The following is a 20,366-nucleotide window of genomic DNA, read 5'->3' on the forward strand; positions in this document are numbered from 1 at the left end:
CCCACACCTATGGACATCTAATCTTTGACAAAGGGGCCCAGACTATTACATGGGGAAAGCAGAGTTTCTTCAACAAATGGTGTTGAAACAATGGGTTGAAACATGCAGAAGAATGAAACTGAATCACTGTATTTCACCAAATACAAAAGTAAATTCCAAGTGGATGAAGGACTTGGATGTTAGACCACAAACTATCAAATACTTAGAGGAAAATATTGGCAGAACTTTTTTCTGCATAAATTTTAAAGACATTTTCAATGAAACGAATCCAATTACAAAGAAGACTAAGGCAAGTATAAACCTATGGGACTACATCAAATTAAAAAGCTTCTTCACAGCAAAAGAAACCACTACCCAAACCAAGAGACCCCTCACAGAATGGGAGAAGATCTTTACATGTCATACATCAGATAAGAGTTTAATAACCAACATATATAAAGAGTTTACCAGACTCAACAACAAGAAAACAAATAACCCCATCCAAAAATGGGGGGAGGACTTGGACAGAATATTCACCACAGAAGAGATCCAAAAGGCTGAGAAACACATGAAAAAATGCTCCAAGTCTCTGATTGTCAGAGAAATGCAAATAAAGACAACAATGAGATATCACTTCACTCCTGTGATATTGTCATACATCAGAAAAGGTAACAGCAGCAAATGCTGGAGAGGGTGTGGGGTCAAAGGAACCCTCCTGCACTGTTGGTGGGAATGTCAATTGGTCCAACCTCTGTGGAGAACAGTCTGGAGAACTCTCAGAAGGCTAGAAATGGACCTACCCTATGACCCTGCAATTCCTCTCCTGGGGATATATCTGAACTCAACACATCCATCCAAAAAGATCTGTGTACACATATGTTCTTGGCAGCACAATTTGTAATATCCAAAACCTGGAAGCAACCCAGGTGTCCAACAACAGATGAGTGGCTGAGAAAGTTGTGGTATATATACACAATGGAATACTACTCAGCTGTAAAAAAATGGTGACTTCACCGCTTTCAGCCGATCTTGGATAGACCATGAAAAAATCATGTTGAGTGAAATAAGTCAGAAACAGAAGGATGAATATGGGATGATCTCACTCTCAGGCAGAGGTTGAAAAACAAGATCAGAAAAGAAAACACAAGCAGAACCTGAAATGGAATTGGCATATTGCCCCCAAGTAAAAGACTCTGGGGTGGGTGGTTGGGGAGAATACAGGTCCATGAAGGATGATAAATGACATAGTGGGGGTTGTATTGTTAAATGGGAAACTGGGGAATGTTATGCATGTACAAACTATTGTATTTACTGTTGAATGTAAAACATTAATTCCCCCATAAAGAAATAAATTTAAAAAAAATATCCACATCACTAATCTATTTTCACTGTGACAAATTCTTACATATCATAGACCGTGATTTCACGACTCTGTAGCAGCAATAAAGTGTTAAAAGGCCCATCAGCAAGATGATACATATTCCTGTGGTAAATCCAGCCTGTTAGAAAATAAAAATATAGAAGAGATATATTATCCCGTTAGAATAAATTTATATACAGTCACATTATATTATTCTGGACAAGCATGCTAAAAATCCAACAACTTGAGGAAATAAATTCTACTTAGATTTATTTTTATTTTTTATAAATTTTTATTTATTTATTTATTCCCTTTTGTTGCCATTGTTGTTTTATTGTTGTTGTTGTTGATGTCGTCGTTGTTGGATAGGACAGAGAGAAATGGAGAGAGGAGGGGAAGACAGGGAGGGGGAGAGAAAGATAGACACCTGCAGACCTGCTTCACCGCCTGTGAAGCGACTCCCCCACAGGTGGGGAGCTGGGGGCTCGAACCTGGATCCTTATGCCGGTCCTTGTGCTTTGTGCCATGTGTGCTTAACCTGCTGTGCTACCACCCGACTCCCTTTACTTAGATTTACTAAGTATTCAATTGTAAGACAACACAAAGAAAAAAAAATTCAGGTACAAGGTGTGTCAAATAAATATATTACCTGTTTTATGCCCCAAGGAATACTTAGTATAGATGTTCCCATCATGGTATTCCAAATCATAAAACTGAAAACACAGAGTAATAGCAGTAAAAATACGTAGTTGGACTCTTCAAATACTTTAAGATAAAAATTAAAATAATCAGCAAATTATATTCACATGTAGTCTAAACATTAAAGACGTAGTTTTACTCACATGGTTACAAAACTGGTGTTTTTACCATATCCTTCAGTGTAACTTGTAAGTTTGTAAGCAGAACCTAAAGGGCTGTATACATAGCATTCTTCTGGAGCTGGAACTACATGGTCTGGGGCAACCTGGCAGAAAGGAAAAGGAAATGGAAGAGTTAGAACCTGTAAATGAGCAAAATAGAATATTATTTTTATAATTGTTTTTATTTATAAAAAGAAAACATTGACTGAACTATAGGGTAAGAGGGGTACAACTCTACACAATTCCCACCACCAGAACTCCGTATCCTCTCCCCTCCCGATAGCTTTCCTATTCCTTTTTTATTATTATTTATTACTTATTACTGGAGAGAGACAGAGAGAAATTGAGAGGGGAGAGGATAGAGAGGGAAAGAGATAAGGAGATACCTGCAGTCCTACTTCACTACTCGTGAAGCTTCCCCCCTGTAAGTGGAGACTAGGGGCTTGAACCTGGGTCCTTGTGCACTGTAATGTGAATGCTTTACCAGCTATGCCACCAACTGACCCCCTAGAATATCTTTATGCATCACCTGACTGTGTATACACAACATTCTTCCTTTTTTAAAAATTCCTTTATTGGGGCCTTAATGGTAGTCCACAATGAAATACAATAGTTTGCACATATATAACATTTCCACATAACAATTCAACCCCCACTAAGTCCTCCTCTGCCATCATGTTCCTGGACCTGAACACTCCCCCCTACCCCAGAGTCTTTTTCTTTGGTGCAATATACACATCTTTCAATATGAACAAATAAACAATATGTATTCTGGTTAATGAATATTATTTTTGAAAGATAGATGCCAGATACAAACCAGTTAAGAGTTTAAAGACTATATACAGTTCCTCTGAAATGAGAGTGCATTCCTAGAATATGCAATTATCAAAATGTTCTTTTTAGCTTCATGGAATGGAAGAAAAGCCAGTAAGACTAAGGAATTCTAGATGTCAGCCACTAGTAACACACACACACACACACACACACACACACACACACACACACACACACACACACACACACACACACACACACACGTTGAAACAGACCAGAGTACTGATCATAAGGTGTTACTGAGTATTGAACCTGTAGCCTCAGGGGCCTCAAGCATGCAAACTGGTATTCTAATAGGTTGGGTTATCTCCCTGACTCAAAAGAAATAAATATTTACAAGAAAGAAAGAAAAAAGAAAGAAATATAGGAAGAAAGAAAGATGAGAGATAGGGAAGGGGGAATTGTAGATGGGCTTTAGGAGAAAGATGTGAAGAATCAAGCTGAAGCTATGGCCATCACGTGGGAGCACCACAAAGGGGATGCTTCATGAATGGTGCACAGTGCTTTGGTGTCTGATTCCCACCCACTAGCTTAAAGGAAGGTTCATCCCAACCTGACTTCCTTGGGCAGACAACCTCACCAAAGTGTCCTGGAGTGCCACCTTTCCAGAGCCCTGCCCCACTAGGGAAAGAGAGAGACAGGCTGGGGGTCTGGGTCAACCTGTCAATGCCCATGTTCAGCGGGAAAGCAATTACAGAGCCAGACCTTCCACCTTCTGCAACCCATAATGACCCTGGGTCCATGTTCCCAGAGGGATAAAGAATAGGAAAGCTTGCATGTACAAACTTTAGTATTTATTGTTGATTGGAAAATATTAATCCCCCAATAAAATTTAAAAAAAAAAAAAGAATAGGAAAGCTTCCAATGGAGGGAATGGGATACAGAACTCTGGTGGTAGGAACTGTATCCCTCTTGTCCTATGGTCTTATCGATAATTATTAAATAAAAAAAAAAAAAGTCCATCAGGAGTGGTAGAATCAAGTAGACACATCGTCCCAGTAAAATCCCTAGTGGCAAATATATAAATATATTTATCCTTAGCCCTATAGAACTAAGACTTTATAGAACTAAGACTACTTTTTAAAAATCTTTAAAATTTTCTCCATGCAGGAGGGGACCAGGGTCTTGAACTCAGCCCTTGCACACTGTAATGTGTGTGTAACTAAAACTTTATACAACTATTAATGTAAAACCCTTGGGTCTAGCAGGTTGGAAGCACAACATCTTGAGTTCAGTCCCTGCCATCATATTTGCCAGAGTGATGCCCTAGTTCTCTCTTTCATGTTAATAATCAAGTATATATTTTTAAAAAGCCTCTGAGAAGAAAAAGTGGAAAAACTGGGTGGGACACTTTGGAAGTTCTAACTGGCTATATAATAGGATTTATTTTTATTTATTTTATTGCCACCAAGGTTATTGCTGGGGCTCTGTGCTTGCATGATGAATCCACCACTCCAAGCAGAAGCATTTCTTTCTTTCTTTCTTTCTTTCTTTCTTTCTTTCTTTCTTTCTTTCTTTCTTTCTCCTTTCTTCTTTTATGGAGACAGAGAAATTTAGGGGAAGGGGACAGGTGGAGACAGAGAGGGGGAGAGAAAGAGAAACACCTGCAATACTGCTTCGTGACTTGTGAAGGTGTGAAGGCTTGAACCTGGGTCCTTGAGCATAGTAATGTGTGTGCTCTGCCTGGTCTGCCACTGCCTGGCCTCCACAAGAGGAGGTCTTAATATTCACTTTACTCACTTCAGTCAGGTGGCTATGGGGTGGGTAACAGGAGATATAGAGAATACAAAGTAACTAGCTCAATCCTTGCCCTATGTTGACAAGTAATCATCTTCCTTTTTCATTAGTTCCTGTTTAAAATTTATCATCTTTTTTTTCCTATAGAATGTTTTCTCTTTCAAGTTTTTGAATATCTTATATGTAGCGATTCTCATAAGCAACCAAAGAGTGAGTGTGTGTGTGTGTGTGTGTGTGTACGTACGTTGCTAGGGATCAAGTCCAGGGTCTTACACAAGTGAAGCATCTGCTCTATCAATGAACTACATCCACTCAAATATATATATATATATTTTAAATATTTATTCCCTTATGTTGCCCTTGCTGTTTTATTGTTGTGGTTATTATGTTGTTGTTGGATAGGACAGAGAGAAATGGAGAGAGGAGGGGAAGACAGAGAGGGGGAGAGAAAGATAGACACCTGCAGACCTGCTTCACCGCCTGTGAAGCGACTCCCCTGCAGGTGGGGAGCCGGGGGCTCAAGCTGGGATCCTCACGCTGGTCCTTGCACTTTGCCCATGTGCGCTTAACTCCCTTCACTGCCCGGTTCCCCACACAAATATTTTTGACCCAACATAAAGATAAACGTTTAGTTTGTTGTTATCTTTTTTTTTTCTTTTTCTTTTTTGCTTCCAGTGTTTGGGGCTTGGTGCTGGCACGAATCCAACGTTCCTGGAGGCCATTTTTTTTCCTTTCTTTTTTTTTTTTATTCGATAGGACAGAAAAATTGAGAGGGATGGGGAGATAAAAAGAGGGAGAGAAAAATAGACGCCTGCAGAAGGCAGGGCGGTAGCACAGTGGGTTAAGTGCACTTAGCACGAAAAGCAAGGACCACCGTAAGGATCCCGGTTCGAGCCCCGGCTCCCCACCTGCAGAGGCATCGCTTCACAGGCGGTGAAGCAGGTCTGCAGGTGTCTTTCTCTCCCCCTCCTCTCTCCATTTCTTTCTGTCCTATCCAACAACGACTACAATAATAAAACAAGGGCAACAAAAGGGAATAAATAAATAAGTATTTTTAAAAACAACCAGAAAGATACCTACAGACCTGTGTCACCGCTTGTTAAGTGACCCCCCTGCGGGTGGGGAGCCGGGGGCTGAAACCCGGATCCTTACTCTTAGTGCCAAGTGTGCTTAACCCGCTGTGCTACCGCCCTGCTCCCTGTTTATTTTTTTATTATTTTTTTTACCTGAGCACTGATCAGCTCTGGCTTATGCGGGGAATTAAACCTGGGACTTTACAGCCCTAACCAGGAGAGTCTCTGAATAATTATTATGCTATCTACCCCCTACAGATTTTTTCTTCCTATTTTCATTTGACAAGACAGAGAACTTCAGAGTAGAGGAGAAAAGACAGAAAGACAGACACGAAAAGCAAGGACCACCATAAGGATCCCGGTTCGAGCCTCATAAAGCACCATCCCTGCAGGGGGAGGGGAGCCGGGGCTTGAACCCAGATCCTGTCACATGTGTACTCAACCGGATGTGTTACCACCCAGCCCCCATTTTTATAGTTTTAACGGTAACAAGAGTGAAGAAAATGTGACTGTATGTCACCTCCAAATTAAAATTGCTTAGCATCTCTCCTCTGATACTTGTATTTGATTGCTCCATGGATGTTGCTAAGGAGGAAAGGATTATATATGTGCTCACGTTGTTCAGTTTCTCCATCCTCTAGAACAGTTCTAAAAGCATTTTCTCATTGTGGTTTCAAACTTAAAAACTGAAAAGATTAACCAGAGCCTCTTATTATTATATCATTACAAACTACTTCAAAAGTAATTTATCCTCTTGAATGCTTTTAGGGTTGGGGATTAGCAGAATTTAATCCAGCAAATTTCCAGACTGTTGTTGTCAACAAAGAAAACTTGTTTCGAATCTCTCTGTGCCAGGCTAGATAAGAATGAACTAGCCTGAGATGTCCGACATGTATTAACTACTATCTTTGACTTTCCATGATGCTGTCCTTGGATTCTATCCAGCAAAAAGTTCAAACGCAGGGAGTTGCCCTGATTTATGTTGTTCATTATTCATCGCAACTTAACTTCAGACAATCAGCAATGCCTAGTCCCTTACCAGCGTATTGTCCGTGGGAGCAGTGAGTCGACTGTAGTAATGAATTCTCTTGTTCAAGGCAGAGGCGTGGTCGCTAACCCTCTGAATGACATCATTCACATTGACGATATTTGTGGGCTCTATATAAAAAGGCCTAGAGAAGGGAATATATACTTGACAAAGAACATTCAGCCAGAAATTCTGGGAGCCAGCCATTGAAGAAAATAACTTCTTGTCCTTCCTTAGAAATAGGATGTGCCAAGGCAAGGCCTTCACTTCTCACTTTTGGTGGGAAAAGAAAATGTCACAAAAGAAGTATTATCTAATCCACACAATAAAGACTTTGTCTCACATAGCACTATTACTTTAAATATGTTTTTTTAATGTAAAAGAATTTAGCCATAGGGGAGACATAATAAAGGCTTCAATCAATTATTTAAAAATATATAGCAGATGTCAGTTTTTAACAAGAATTATACAGATACAGCTTTGAATCTTCTCTCAAAAAGTTTCTGGCACTAAGTCAGAGAAATTATAAACATAATGATCCTCTACTGAAGAGGACTCTACTCATTCTTTACAGGTTGGTTACTTCCTACAATAGACAAGAGTTTTCATTTCTTGGTTCATGTTTACAAGATTAGTGGTTTCAGCCCTTTCCTTTTAAAGACTTATTCAAAGTTATTATCAAGTGGAACATCATGACACAGGAGCTGTTCTTTCTCATTTGACTTTTCCTGGAGTTCAGTACTAGACCCTGTTATGCCATTATTTATATGTGGGCTTCCTTTTTTATCGCTAAATCCAATCAACTGCAGATTCTGGCTCGCAGTCTTCACATTCAGTCATTAGCCTATTTGGTTCTTCAGGTTCTAATCTTCCAGCAATGTGCTGTCTAAAACAGGAAGATCAGCAGCCCAGGACCAGGAGGAGGCCCAGTGGGTAAAGTGCTGGACTTGCAAACATGAGGTACAGAACCCAGCCCCAGCAACACTATGAACTTAGAGTGATGCTTTAGTTCTATTCTCACCCATTCCCCCCCCCCACACACACCTCTCATAAATAAATATTTAAATTAAAAAAACAACAACTGGGAAGATCAGGCACAACAGCCTGACAGCATTTCACCCCTTCTAGTTATCAGACCCCCCCTGAATTCACAATGACGGCACGCCCAAGCTGTGCACAATCTGCCACTTCTGACGGTATATCGACGACCTATATAATGAAGGGGGGAAAACGAAAAAGAAAACCAGCCGATGTTTCCCTGATTCCATATAGCTACGCTACTCTGATGGTTCTGAAAGAAGCTTAATGTTTACTGAACTATGGCATATTATTTTTTGATTTTATTTGTTATTAATAGTTTGTTACAAGATTGTAAGATTACAATGCATAGTTCACACCAAAGTTCTGTATCTCTACACACCTCACCTCTCAAAGATAACCAAATGGTAGCTATTTCAGGAGACAAATGTTTATGTAATCTTGTGGGAGGGTATTTGGAAATTCAAAGTAATTGAAATATTAATTTCTGCTACTTTTTTGTTATTTTTTTATTTGTTTATTTCACCAGAGCACTGCTCTGGCTTACGGTAGTGTAGGGGATTGAACCTGGGACTTTGGAGCCTCAGGCATGAGAGTCTGTTTGCATTACCACTATGCTATCTACCTCTGCCTAATTTCTGCTATTTTTCCAAGGCAGTTTTATCCTTCATTATATGGGTTTGTATATGGTCAGAAATGGCATTATAGGGATTAAATTTAGTTTTGCTTTCCCGGTTATCAAATTTAACCTTTGAATATTGCTTTTATTACTGTTTACCATAGTATCGAGATACAGCGGGTTCAATATAGTTCAATTTGACAAACATAGACACAGAGCACTTACTACATATGTGGACATAGAAGCCGACATACTATATTATCCATGCTAATCACACTACAGTATTTAAATGCACTAAGTGGTGTCAATAGATCTTAAAGAACTGTAATGAAAAGAAATGAGTGAGTGGCTGAGTAAACTATGTCTACATATAAGTTTGGTGGTCTGAAGGCCAGGTGGTGGAACACCCAGCAGACAGAACATGATTACAGGTACAAGAACCTCAGTTCAAACCCCAGTCCCCACCTGCAAGGGAGAAGCCTCATGAGTGATGGAGCATTCCTGCAGGTGTCTTTCCTTCTGTCTCTCCCTCTCCACTTTCTCTCCCCATCTCCCTCTCTCTGTCACACTCTATGTTGGAGTGGGAGGGAAGGACACCAATGAGTGATGGGGTTTCTGTTGTACAGGCACTTAGCCCCAGCAATACTCCCCACCCCCTACACACACAGAAAAAAAGAAGGGAAAAAAATTGGTAGAGACAGTAGTGACCCTTTGAAAGCTTTATACTGTTGTATATAATTTACATCTCTAGTAAAATACTCAAAAGTACAAAAATGCAATATGAAAATGTTCCTGGGGTTGGAGAGACAGCAGACTGGGCAGGGCACATGACGACTCAGGATCAAGTCCTAACACCAGATAGAAGATTTCACAGCTCTGGAAGAAATTGCAAGGCTATGCTGTCTCTTTATCTCTATCTGAATGAAAAATGGTCCAAGAGCAGTGCAACCTTGCGTGTGTGAGTCCTAGGCTTCACAAAATAATAAACACTGGGGTTGCGTGGTAGCACAGTGAGTTAAGCACATGCGGCGCCAAGCGCAAGGAGCAGAGAAAGGATCCCGGTTCAAGCCCCCAGCTAGCTCCCCACCTGCAGGAGAGTCACTTCACAAGCCTGAAGCAGGTCTGCAGGTGTCTTATCTTTCTCTCCCACCCCTCTGTCTTCCCCTCCTCTCTCCATTTCTCTCTGTCCTATCCAACAATGACAACATCAATAACAACAACAATAATAACTACGACAACAATAAAAAACAACACAGGCAACAAAAGGGAAAAAAATTTTAAAAATAATAAACACATACCCAGGGGACAGTCTAGTGATACCCAAGACACACTCTATTGGACATTTCTTTTCGTTTTGCAGAAATGATGCCCCATGAAATATATGAAAGAATTAGGAGTCTGAATGACAGCACAATGCAGAAATTAGATAGAATGAAAGATTACTAAAACAGGGGCCAGCAGGTGATGAGTCTGCTTAAATGCATATATTGCAGTGTTTAAGGACCTAGGTTCAACTCCCTGGTCCCTACCTACAGGGGGAGAGCTTCATGAGTGGTGAAGCAGGGCTGCAGGTATCTCTCTGTCTCTCTCCCTCTCTATCCCCCTTTCCCTCTAAATTTCTCTCTGTCCTACCAAATAAAATTAATAACATTAAAAAAAAGATTATTGAACATTGATAAGTGTGATATTAACGAATAGTGATAATGATGTCCTACTTGTAACTGTTTACTCTGAAAATTCAATAGTGTTAATATGAACTACCAAGTTGGTTTGAAGTCCTGTAGAAAAGCAGTTTAAAGAAGCACTTGATTTCTTGACATCTGACCTCTTACAGAAGTGTTAACTGTACCAGTTTAGTTGGCTTGGGTACTCTGATAGCAGAATGACTCTGAAAGCTTTTCTCTTCCAACAGTTTTCATCAAGATGCTGAGTGCCTGTTCAAATAAATATTTTGGAATCTTTTCAAAAGAGCTTCTCTTTCAAAATTATACTATTCATCATATTTTAAACTGAATTATTAAAAGCATATGCTTTATTAAAGCTTCATCTGAGAAAAATGAAGCTCTCTCAACTGAACTTTGGTTGGATTTGAGAATGCTTTTAAAATTAATTATACAGAGAACAAAATTGAGAATAAAAAAATATGAAACTGGGCTATTATTTTTGAACACAGTTTCATAATGTTATTCTGCTTTTGAAATATAGTTCAACTATGCCACAGTGGAAAACCTGATACTTCATGTAGAAGCAGCTTATATTTATAAACAGGCTACAGAATAAAATACTCGGAACATTTAGTAAAATCCTAAAATATTTAAAAATGTGACTCAATGTTTTCTATTTCCACTTATTACATTCACAAACAGAGAAACTTTATTTCTATCTAACACCTTTTCCAGGTTCCACTCCTTAAATTCCTTAAAATTTTTTGGCTTTTCTTCCTGTCTCCACCCTTCCACTGACCAGCCGCGCTTTTCTGAAGCTTAGTAACAATTCCCTATGAGAAGGTTCATATTTAATAAGAAGACCTTTGGCTTCTTAATTATTCCTTTATTCAAATACCTGTAAAAGTTGAAGTTAGAATAGGCAGCTTGTTAAAAAAAAAAGTAATCAAATGTTCAATTTTCTTTTCTTGAAAATAAGCATTTAAAATAATGAGCCCACTGAACTGGATGTCTGACAGGCGACTTGTCTAAAATGACAGAGAAGACATTAAGCACCTAGACAATCCCTGCTGTTAACAAGACAAATATTAATAATCTCTGGCTTCTTGAAGTGTACAACATCTTCTTTTACAAAACCCACTTTTCTACACTCCAGTTTTATTCACTGTCATCAAAGGCTGAGTATATTACTTATATACTTACCAAGTATGAGTCATTGTGCTAACAAACACTAAACAATGAATAGCACAGGGAGCCAAGCGGTGAAGCATCTGGTTAAGTGCAAACACACCGTGTACAAGGGCCCGGGTTTGACCACCCTCCCCAACAGTAGAGGAGATGCTTCACAAGTGCTGAAACAGATATCTATCTTTCTTTCTTCCTCTTTAGCTCCCCCTCTCCTCTCAATTTCTCTCTGTCTTATCAAATAATATAAAGAGGGACATAAAAATGACTGTCGGAATTGGCGTATTGCACCAAAGTAAAAGACTCTGGGGTGGGTAGTGGGGAGAGGGGGAGAATACAGGTCCCGAAAGGATGACAGAGGACCTAGTGGGGGCTGTATTGTTATATGGAAAACTGGGAAATGTTATGCATGTATAAACTATTGTATTTATCGTCGAATGTAAAAGATTACTTCTCCAATAAAGAAATTAAAAAAAAAAAGAAAGAAAAATGGCTGCTGGGAACAGTGAATTCACTGTGCTGGCATGAAGTGTGTCAGCTAACCCTGCTTGCAATAATAAAAAAGTAAAATAAAATGAACAAGACATACAGAACCTTAAGGACCATAGTCTACTGAAGGAGAAAAGTAATTCCAGTCCAGAGGTAAGTAGAAAAGAGAGGACAAGAGATTGCTTCTGAACAACAGGAAGAGTGAAGACGACTGTGCAGAGTCCTGTGGGTTACAGAGGGACACATGTTGGGTGGATCACTGAGGAAGATAAAGCTGAAGTGAATCATTCCTTTTCTTCTTCTGAAGAAGAATGGGGCCAGGCAGTGGTGCACCCAGTTAAGGGCATGTAGTACTAACCACAATAACCCACACGAGTACCTAGGATCTAGCCCCAGGCTCTCCACCTGCAGGGGGGATGTTTCACAAGCAGAGAAGCAGGTCTGCAGGTGATTATCTTTCTCTCTGCCTCTCTCCTCTCAATTTCTTTCTGTCCTCCTATCCCATATAAATGGAAAAAATGGCCACCAGGAGCATTTGTCATGATGACACTAAGCCCTGGTGACAGCCCTAGAGGACGCAAAAAGGAAAAAAAAAGGAAAGTATGTAGTATTTCTCTTTTGCTGGCTATCTTGACAGCTGTTCCTGGTTGGAGGATGCCCCACATCCTCCAACCAATTAAAACAGGAAGATGGTGTCTTCAAGGAAGACTAAAATAGTTGCTTAAGTCAATTGAGTCTGGGCTCCAACTCACCAAGAAAAGTGGGAAATACATGTAAGCAGACCCTGAAAACTAACAGACAAGGCAAAGGGAACTGACTATCCTTATATCAGCTGCTCACTTTTGAGGAACTCTTAAACAGAGTTCTATGCAAGGCCAGAACTGCTGTTCCTCACCACCCTGGCAATGATATGATTAGGCAGAGCATGAATAATACTACAGAATATCACTGACACAGGTGATTCTGATATCAGAAGCATGTCAGATCAAACTGGTATGCTGTGATTCACAGAAGAAAGTTCTCTATAAACTTTAAAAGTGAAAGTGGCCAGGTTTTATTAAAACAAACAACACTCAGAAGGTGGTGCAGCAGACTAGTGAACTCTCAAGCATGAGGCCTTGAGTTTGATCCCCAATATTACATATGCCAGGCTGATAGTCATTCTTTCTCTTTCTCTTTCTTCCTTTCTTCCTCTCTCTCTCTCTCTCTCCTCTCTCTCTCCTGGAGACATAGCATAATGGGTATACAAAGACTTTCATAGCTGGAGCACTTAAGTTCCAGGTTCAGTCTTCATCATCAGCCTAAACCAGTGCTGAGAAGTGCTCTGGTGAAAGAAATAAAGGAAAGAAGGAAGGAAGGAAGGAAGGAAAGAAGGAAGGAAGGAAGGAAGGAAGGAAGGAAGGAAGGAAGGAAGGAAGGGAGGGAGGAAAAGAGAGTAAGGAAGAATAAGAAAGGAAGCCCAAAGGACATAGGTTCCAGCCCCCAGTCCCCACCTGCAGGGGAAAGCTTCACAATAGGTGAAACAGGGCTGTAGGCATCTCTCTGTTTCTCTTCTTCTCTATCTTCCCCTTCCCTCTTGCTTTCTCTCTGTCTCTATCCAATTAATTGATTAAATAAACAAACCATTAAAAATAGGAAGGGAGGAGAGAGGGAAGGAGTAATAGTAAGAGAGGAGGTCAACGGGGTCAGCGTTCAGAAGGAATTCTTATGGCGACCAGGAATATACTCCTAGTGGAAGAACACAGGCTCAGACTCCTCTGCTGGTTCCTTCTCAGACTCCCAACTCTCAGAGGTCAGAATTGCCTAGAGTTTGATCCACAAACATTTTCTTTCCTCTTAATCTCTCAGTGGGTTCATCTGGTCACATACTTTCAATATCATGACTACGCTACTGGAATTTAAACCATCTTAGCATGGACTCCTGATTCATTTATCAGACTTTGCCCAGTCACCCTGCCTCGCCCTCCTGCCTGGCTTTCATTGCCCACAACACTAAGCAGATAGCCGCCCCATTCCGAGGCACTGCTGGTGTGCACCTCCTCCAGGACCTTCGCTATTACTATCAGGTATAAGCAGAGGCTGTGAAGACCTTTCCTCTTAAATATTTGCATTAACTTGCTTCTTTCAAGCCTTTCCTCCACTGTCCCTTTCTCAGTGAAATATCTGGTGATCTTCATCAGCACATCTAAAATGGCAAGCACCTGGTTTTTTTTGGCCATCTTATCGCCATATCTAATATCTCAGCCCCTCTTCTCTGGAGGCTTTTCCCATTTCTTATACACCATCACAGCTTTCCATTTTCTCCTTAGAATTTACACCATGTTGTGTGAATTGTGCCCCTCTTATCCCACAGTCTTGTCGATCAGTATTAAACCACTAATAAAAAGAGGAGCTGAAACATAAGAAAATACAAAGCAGAACTTGGACTGGGTTTGGTGTATTGCACCAAAGTAAAAGACTCTGGGATCAGGGGAGGATTCAGGTCCTGGGACATGATGGCAGAGGAGGACCTAAAGGGGGTTGAAATAAAAAACTAAGAAATGTTACACATGTACAAACTACTATATTTTACTGTTGACTGTAAACCATTAATCCCCAGATAAAGAAAATTAAAAAATATATTTCAAATAATGTACAGCATGTACCACAATAAGTAAATATAAACTCCACAGGCTCAGGGACTTTGTGAATTTGGTCACTATCATATTAGGGCTTAAAACTGTTTATGTCGGGAGGGGGTGGGTTATGGGGATTGGGTGGTGGGAATTGTGTGGAGTTGTACCCCTCCTACCTTATGTTTTTGTTCACTAATCCTTTCTTAAATAAAAAATTAAAAAAAAAACTGTTTATGTCATAATGAAAGATCTCAAAATGTGATTAAGAAATAAAATATAGTGATTAATGTGATTATCATTTTTAAGAAAATCTGGCTATTCTGAAATAATTCTCGACTCACACAGAAGCTGGAGAAATAGAGTTCCTTGATAGGCTACACTCAGGTTTCCCGAATGAGGCTATCTTACAGAGCCACCAAAACTTGCAATACTTTTAGAATCAGGGGACAACATAGGGATAATCCACTCAATTTTTTTATGACTTAATTGAAAAAAAACTTGGGGGAGTCGGGCTGTAGTGCAGCGGGTTAAGCGCAGGTGGCGCAAAGCACAAGGACCGGCATAAGGATCCCGGTTCGAACCCCGGCTCCCCACCTGCAGGGGAGTCGCTTCACAGGCGGTGAAGCAGGTCTGCAGGTGTCTATCTTTCTCTCCCCCTCTCTGTCTTCCCCTCCTCTCTCCGTTTCTCTCTGTCCTATCCAACAACGACGACAACAACAATAACTACAACAATAAAACAACAAGGGCAACAAAAGGCAATAAATAAATTAAATAAAATATATATAAAAAAACTTGGTGGGTCAGTGACAAAGTAATTAAAATATCAAAATGTTCTATAAAAAAGAAGCAGTTTGCGAGCAGGTAGATAGCATAATGGTTATGCACAGAGACTCTCATGCCTGAGGCTCCAAAGTCCCAGTTTCAATCCCCCATACCACCATAAGCCAGAGCTGAGCAGTGCTCTGGTTAAAAAACAAAACAAAACAAAACAAAAACCAGCAGTTGGGGGCTGGGTGACACACCCAGTTAAGCACCAGAGTACTAAGCGCAACGACCCTTGCAAGGAATTGGGTTCAAGGCCCTGCTCTCCACGTGTAGTGAAGATGCTTCACGAACGGTGAAGCAGGTCTGCAGGTGTCTGTCTTTCTCTCTCCCCCTCCTTTACCCTCTCCTCTCAATTTCTCTTTACCCTGTTGAATAAAATAGGAAAAAGAGAAAAAATGGCTTCTAAGAATGGTGGATTTGTAGTGCTGGCATGGAGCCCCAGCAATAACCCTAACAGCAATTTAAAAAGAGAAAGGAGAAAGCGGAGGAAGAGGAGTCTATAAAAATTAAGTCATTTTACTGTGACATAATCAAGTTAATTAAAAATTGTTTTCACAAGCCAATTAACTACTAAAACAGTTCATGATAACCTGTGCCAAGACCTAGCCTATGGAAAGCAAGATGAGGGCTGGTCAGTGAAATTACCACTGGTGACCTTGATATGAGCAGTTTCAGCGGAGTGGAACCAAAGCCTGTCTGAAATGGGTTCAAGCAAAAAGCTGCATGTGCTGAGTACAGTCCTTGCAAAGAGTTTGCTATGAGAAAGAGTCAGAGAAAGTGAGAGGTAGTTGAAAGAGTAAATGCACATACTCCAGAAAATATAAAAATCTCAGTCAGTAACGTTCTTCTAATCACATCCTCTTGTAAAAAGTCACTATGATATGACTAAAATTGAGAAATAGGACAGTGCCAACACTAGTAATAAATCGGACAAGGCAAATTCTTACACATTTTAGTAAGAATGTAAATTGGTGGAATTGTAAATCTGTGGAAGTGGAAACAATTTGGCATTTTCTAGTTAAGATATACTTACTACCGGCTCAATTAATAATGGCCTTTTGGGGTCAATACCACCCCATCTCATCACATATTACATTCCGCACTCTACCCCTAGCCAGACTGATGGAGGGAGAGGGCAGCAGAGGGGTTAGTTAAGTTGTGTAGCTCTCAGAACTTCCTCCAAGCTTCTTCTTCCATCTAAGTCTAATTATGATTATCTCCCAGCTCTACTTTGGCTACGCAGACCACCATACTGTATCCCTGCAAAAGGGAATGCCTTAGTTTAAAATGGCTACGTTTGAACTGGTACTTGAGTTTGACTGCCATCTAGTGGAAGTGATAGAATCAGCCACACACGCTAACTCGGGAATAAATGTAAAAATATCATAAGGTTGTTTTCTGTACTCTGGTAGTTGAAGGCAGTGACCCTGATTTAGCTAGTACAAGGAGAACTATTATCTTAATTACTTGGTACTTACTGCATATTAGAAGGAAAAAGACACTATGAGGCTAAAGTAACCCTGATTTAAAAACAATATGTATAGTTGTAGAAATACAGTTGAATATTATACAGTTGGTGTCAGCATATCACTATAGCCATCTTATGACTTAAATCACTGAAATTTTGGAGACCGTTCAGACTCATTTTTTTCAATGAGATAGTTTCTCCACATCATGTCCGAGTTTTATTTATATGCAATGTAAAGTAGTATATATGTATATAGGATATTCATAACTGTTTTATGACACTCATACTTTTTTATTAAGTAAAGTATGATTATCTATTTTTAAACATAAATTATTTCACAAGCAAATTAGCATTCAATACCGCATAATCCCTATAAATATCTGCCTTCCTTAAAACATTCTTACCTAGGTGGTTATCCTATGATTGTAAATAGTTGATACCCTCTCATTTTGACAAGTTTCATGATAGAAAATATATTTCTATTTAATCTATGATGTTAATTATCAGAAAACTGTTTGAACTCCTGCCTATTTATTGCAGTGGAATGGATTTTAATGACCTGTGTTCTGTCACAGTGGCCAATTATTTATCATAGAATCTAGAGGTTTCAACAAAATCCTGAGCATTCAACCACCATTCATCAGTTCTTGTATTCAGAGATAATGGAATCTAAAAGTGAATGATTACATTCACCACACTATCTCTTCTGATTATCAACTACAAATGACAACGATAATTTCCCACAGGACAAATTTCACATTGTCACCTATCTTTAGATGTGAGAAAGACTGAAAGAGTAAGTAAAATGGGAAATGGAAACAGACCTTCTTATAAAGACCTTCTTCGTGTCTTGAACGAGAGCCTACTAAAATCCTTAATAGAGCCGGGTGGTGGTGCAACTGGTTAAGCGGACCTGGGTTCAAGCCCCCAATCCCTGCCTGCAGGGGGAAAGCTTTGCAAACAGTGAAACAGTGCTGCAAGTGTCTCTTTTCTTCCCTATCTCCCCCTTTCCTCTCAATTTCTCTGTCTCTATAAAATAAATAAAATATTTCTCTTAAAATCCTTAAGAAAATTAGGATTCAGTTGGCAAGGAGTGAGCTGCCGTTGCTGACTGGCCGTTGGGTAAATCTAGCTAAAGTCTCTATCACACCTCTCAGCTTCAGTACTCAGTTTAGCTCTGAGAAGACACAAACCACTGTGAGCAGTTTCCTATTGGTTTTCCCAGTCATTTCTACATACTGTTTTTACAAATAATTTACAGATTGATTTTTACCCAATGGTAGCACACCATACACACTGCTCTGCACTTCACTTTTTTCACTTACTAGAATAACCTGACGGCTTCATCCAGTTTGATTTGCGATAAAGATGTTTTTTAAAAGAGTGAAAAATATTCCATTGTACAAATGTTTAACAATTTATTTTCCTGTCCTATAAGGAAAATCATCCTGGGGCCGGGTGGTGGCACACCTGGTTGAGCGTACATATTACAATGGGCAAGGACTTGGGGTTTGAGCCTCCAGTCCTTACCCATAGGGGGAAAGCTTTGAGAGTGGTGATGCAGGTGTCTCTCTATCTCTCTCCATCTCCACCTCTCCCTCCCCTCTTGATTTCTGGCTGTCTTTATCCAATAAATAAAGATAATAATAATAATAAAGTCATCCTGTCTTTTCAATCTTTTGCTCTGTTTTTTGACACTGTGAAATTAATGTTTAGAGGTGAAACTGCTGGGTCATATATACTGAAAATGACTGCTGGCATGGCTTTTTGGGGAAGGCATCACCTTAAATCTGTGGATTCAAATGTAGAGAGCACGATATTTCACTTTACAGTCCATCCTCTGAGATCAGAATGTATTTCGTCACACGTCGTATTTTACTGATTTTTTAAGTCTATTTTTAAGATTTTATTACTTTAAGTCATATGAGAGAGTTTAATTTTAGAGAGAGAAAAGCCTAAACTCCACTGCAGAACAAGTGATGCTGGGGCCTGAACCAGGAAGCTCAAGCACAGAAGTGGTCTGCTTTGCCTGTCTGCCAGCTGAGCTGTTTTCTCTGGCCTTTTTTTTTTTTTTAATTGCTAGCAGGGTTATCGCTGGGGCTCGCTGATGGTGCTATGAATCCATTGCTCCCAGTGGCCATCTTTTCCTTTCTTCTTTCTATATTTATTTAATAGGACAGAGATAAATTGTGAGTGAGGTGAAGACAGAGTGGAAAAGAGAAAGACAGACAGACACCTGTGGACCAGCTTCACGGCTTGTGATGCAACCCCCACTATAGGTAGGGAGCAGGGGCTTTGAACTCGGGTCTTTGCACATGGCAACATGTACTCTCAACTGAGTGTGCCACCGCATGACCACCTTGATATTTGTTTGTTTGTTGTTTTTTGCTCTAGATTTGTTGCCGGGGCTAGGTGCCTGCTCTACAAATCCACTGCTCCTGGAGGCCATCTTTTCTGTTTTTGTGTTGTTGTTGGATAGGACAGAGAGAAATGGAGAGAGGAGGGGAAGACAGAGAGGGGGAGAGAAAGACAGACACCTGCAGACCTACTTCACCACTTGTGAAATGACCCCCCTGCAGGTAAGGAGCCGGGGCTCAAACCGGGATCCTTATGCAGGTCCTTGCACTTTGTACTATGTGCACTTAAACTGGTACGCTACTGCCCGGCCCCCACACCCTTGATTTTTATATTTATATATTTCTAAAATAAAGATGCACTCATCATCATCATCATCATCACCATCATCATCACCACCATTGCCATCATTACTTAGTCGTCACTGGGACTTCACCGCTTTTTTCAGACAGACAGAAAGACACCACAGCACTGAAGTTTCCCCCAGTGCGATGGGATCTGGGATCAAAACTGACTGTGTGCATGGTAAAGCATGAACACTATCCAAGTGCGTGACTGTGCTGTCTCCAGGTCACCTCTGAATCACTGCTAGTCACAGCAATAGCTGTTTTAGTAGCTGTTCTTGGTGGCACGGCACATTCTGGTCATTCTTGGTCATTGGAGACATCAACCCATTTAGTCAGTGTTTGGAAGCCTGTTGTGACACCTTCTGGCAAGATTAGGAAAGTGCAAGCATCAAACTACCAAGCATAAAAGTGTCAGTGATTTGTAAGAAAAGTCAAGAAATATATTATCAGTGGTTTTTAATTTTACAAAGAACAACTGTGTGTGTGTGAAACATTAATTTAAAAAAATATTTCTTTTTTTAACTGATGAAGAAATACTGTAAGCTACTAAGGAAGTCAAAGAGTTCTTTAAATACAAAAAAGAAATTTCTAAAATAATCTTTTGAGTATTGCTCCTGACGGAATGACAACAGCTTGTCTTGAAAATCATCCTCTTGATGCTGAAGAAATACTCTAAATCTCATGTTAGGTCCATGAATAGCATTTTAAAGTTTCTTTCAAATAGATTTGCACTTTCCTAAGGCTATTCCGATGTATTTCATTCCCCCCCCCCTTTTTTTTTTTTTTTACCTCCAGGGTTACCGCTTGGTAACCAACACTGTGAATCCACTGTTCCTGGTGGCCATCTTTCATTGACTAGGACAGTGAGAAATTGAGAGAGGAGGGTAGAGA

The 20,366-nt window shown here is 40.0% G+C and overlaps 1 protein-coding gene across 9 annotated transcripts in view; it reads right to left on the minus strand.

Moving 5' to 3' along the window:
* The window catches only part of SLC38A9 (solute carrier family 38 member 9), a 78,738-nt gene that overhangs the window by 35,663 nt on the left and 22,709 nt on the right, over positions 1-20,366 (minus strand). For 4 of the 9 annotated variants that reach the window (XM_060191049.1, XM_060191048.1, XM_007518883.3 and 1 more), the window contains 4 exons: positions 6,883-7,015; positions 2,182-2,303; positions 1,989-2,052; positions 1,385-1,478 (listed from right to left, as the gene is read on the minus strand). In XM_060191049.1, coding sequence (XP_060047032.1) covers positions 1,385-1,478; positions 1,989-2,052; positions 2,182-2,303; positions 6,883-7,015 — 413 coding nt within the window. Of the gene's footprint in view, positions 1-1,384; positions 1,479-1,988; positions 2,053-2,181; positions 2,304-6,882; positions 7,144-10,242; positions 10,325-10,352; positions 10,462-17,177; positions 17,385-20,366 lie in introns of those variants that run through there. The other 5 variants (XM_060191046.1, XM_060191045.1, XM_060191047.1 and 2 more) reach the window with 5 other exon arrangements.

The sequence above is a fragment of the Erinaceus europaeus genome, chromosome 5 (assembly GCF_950295315.1).
Source record: "Erinaceus europaeus chromosome 5, mEriEur2.1, whole genome shotgun sequence".
Classification (NCBI taxonomy): Eukaryota; Metazoa; Chordata; class Mammalia; order Eulipotyphla; family Erinaceidae; genus Erinaceus; species Erinaceus europaeus.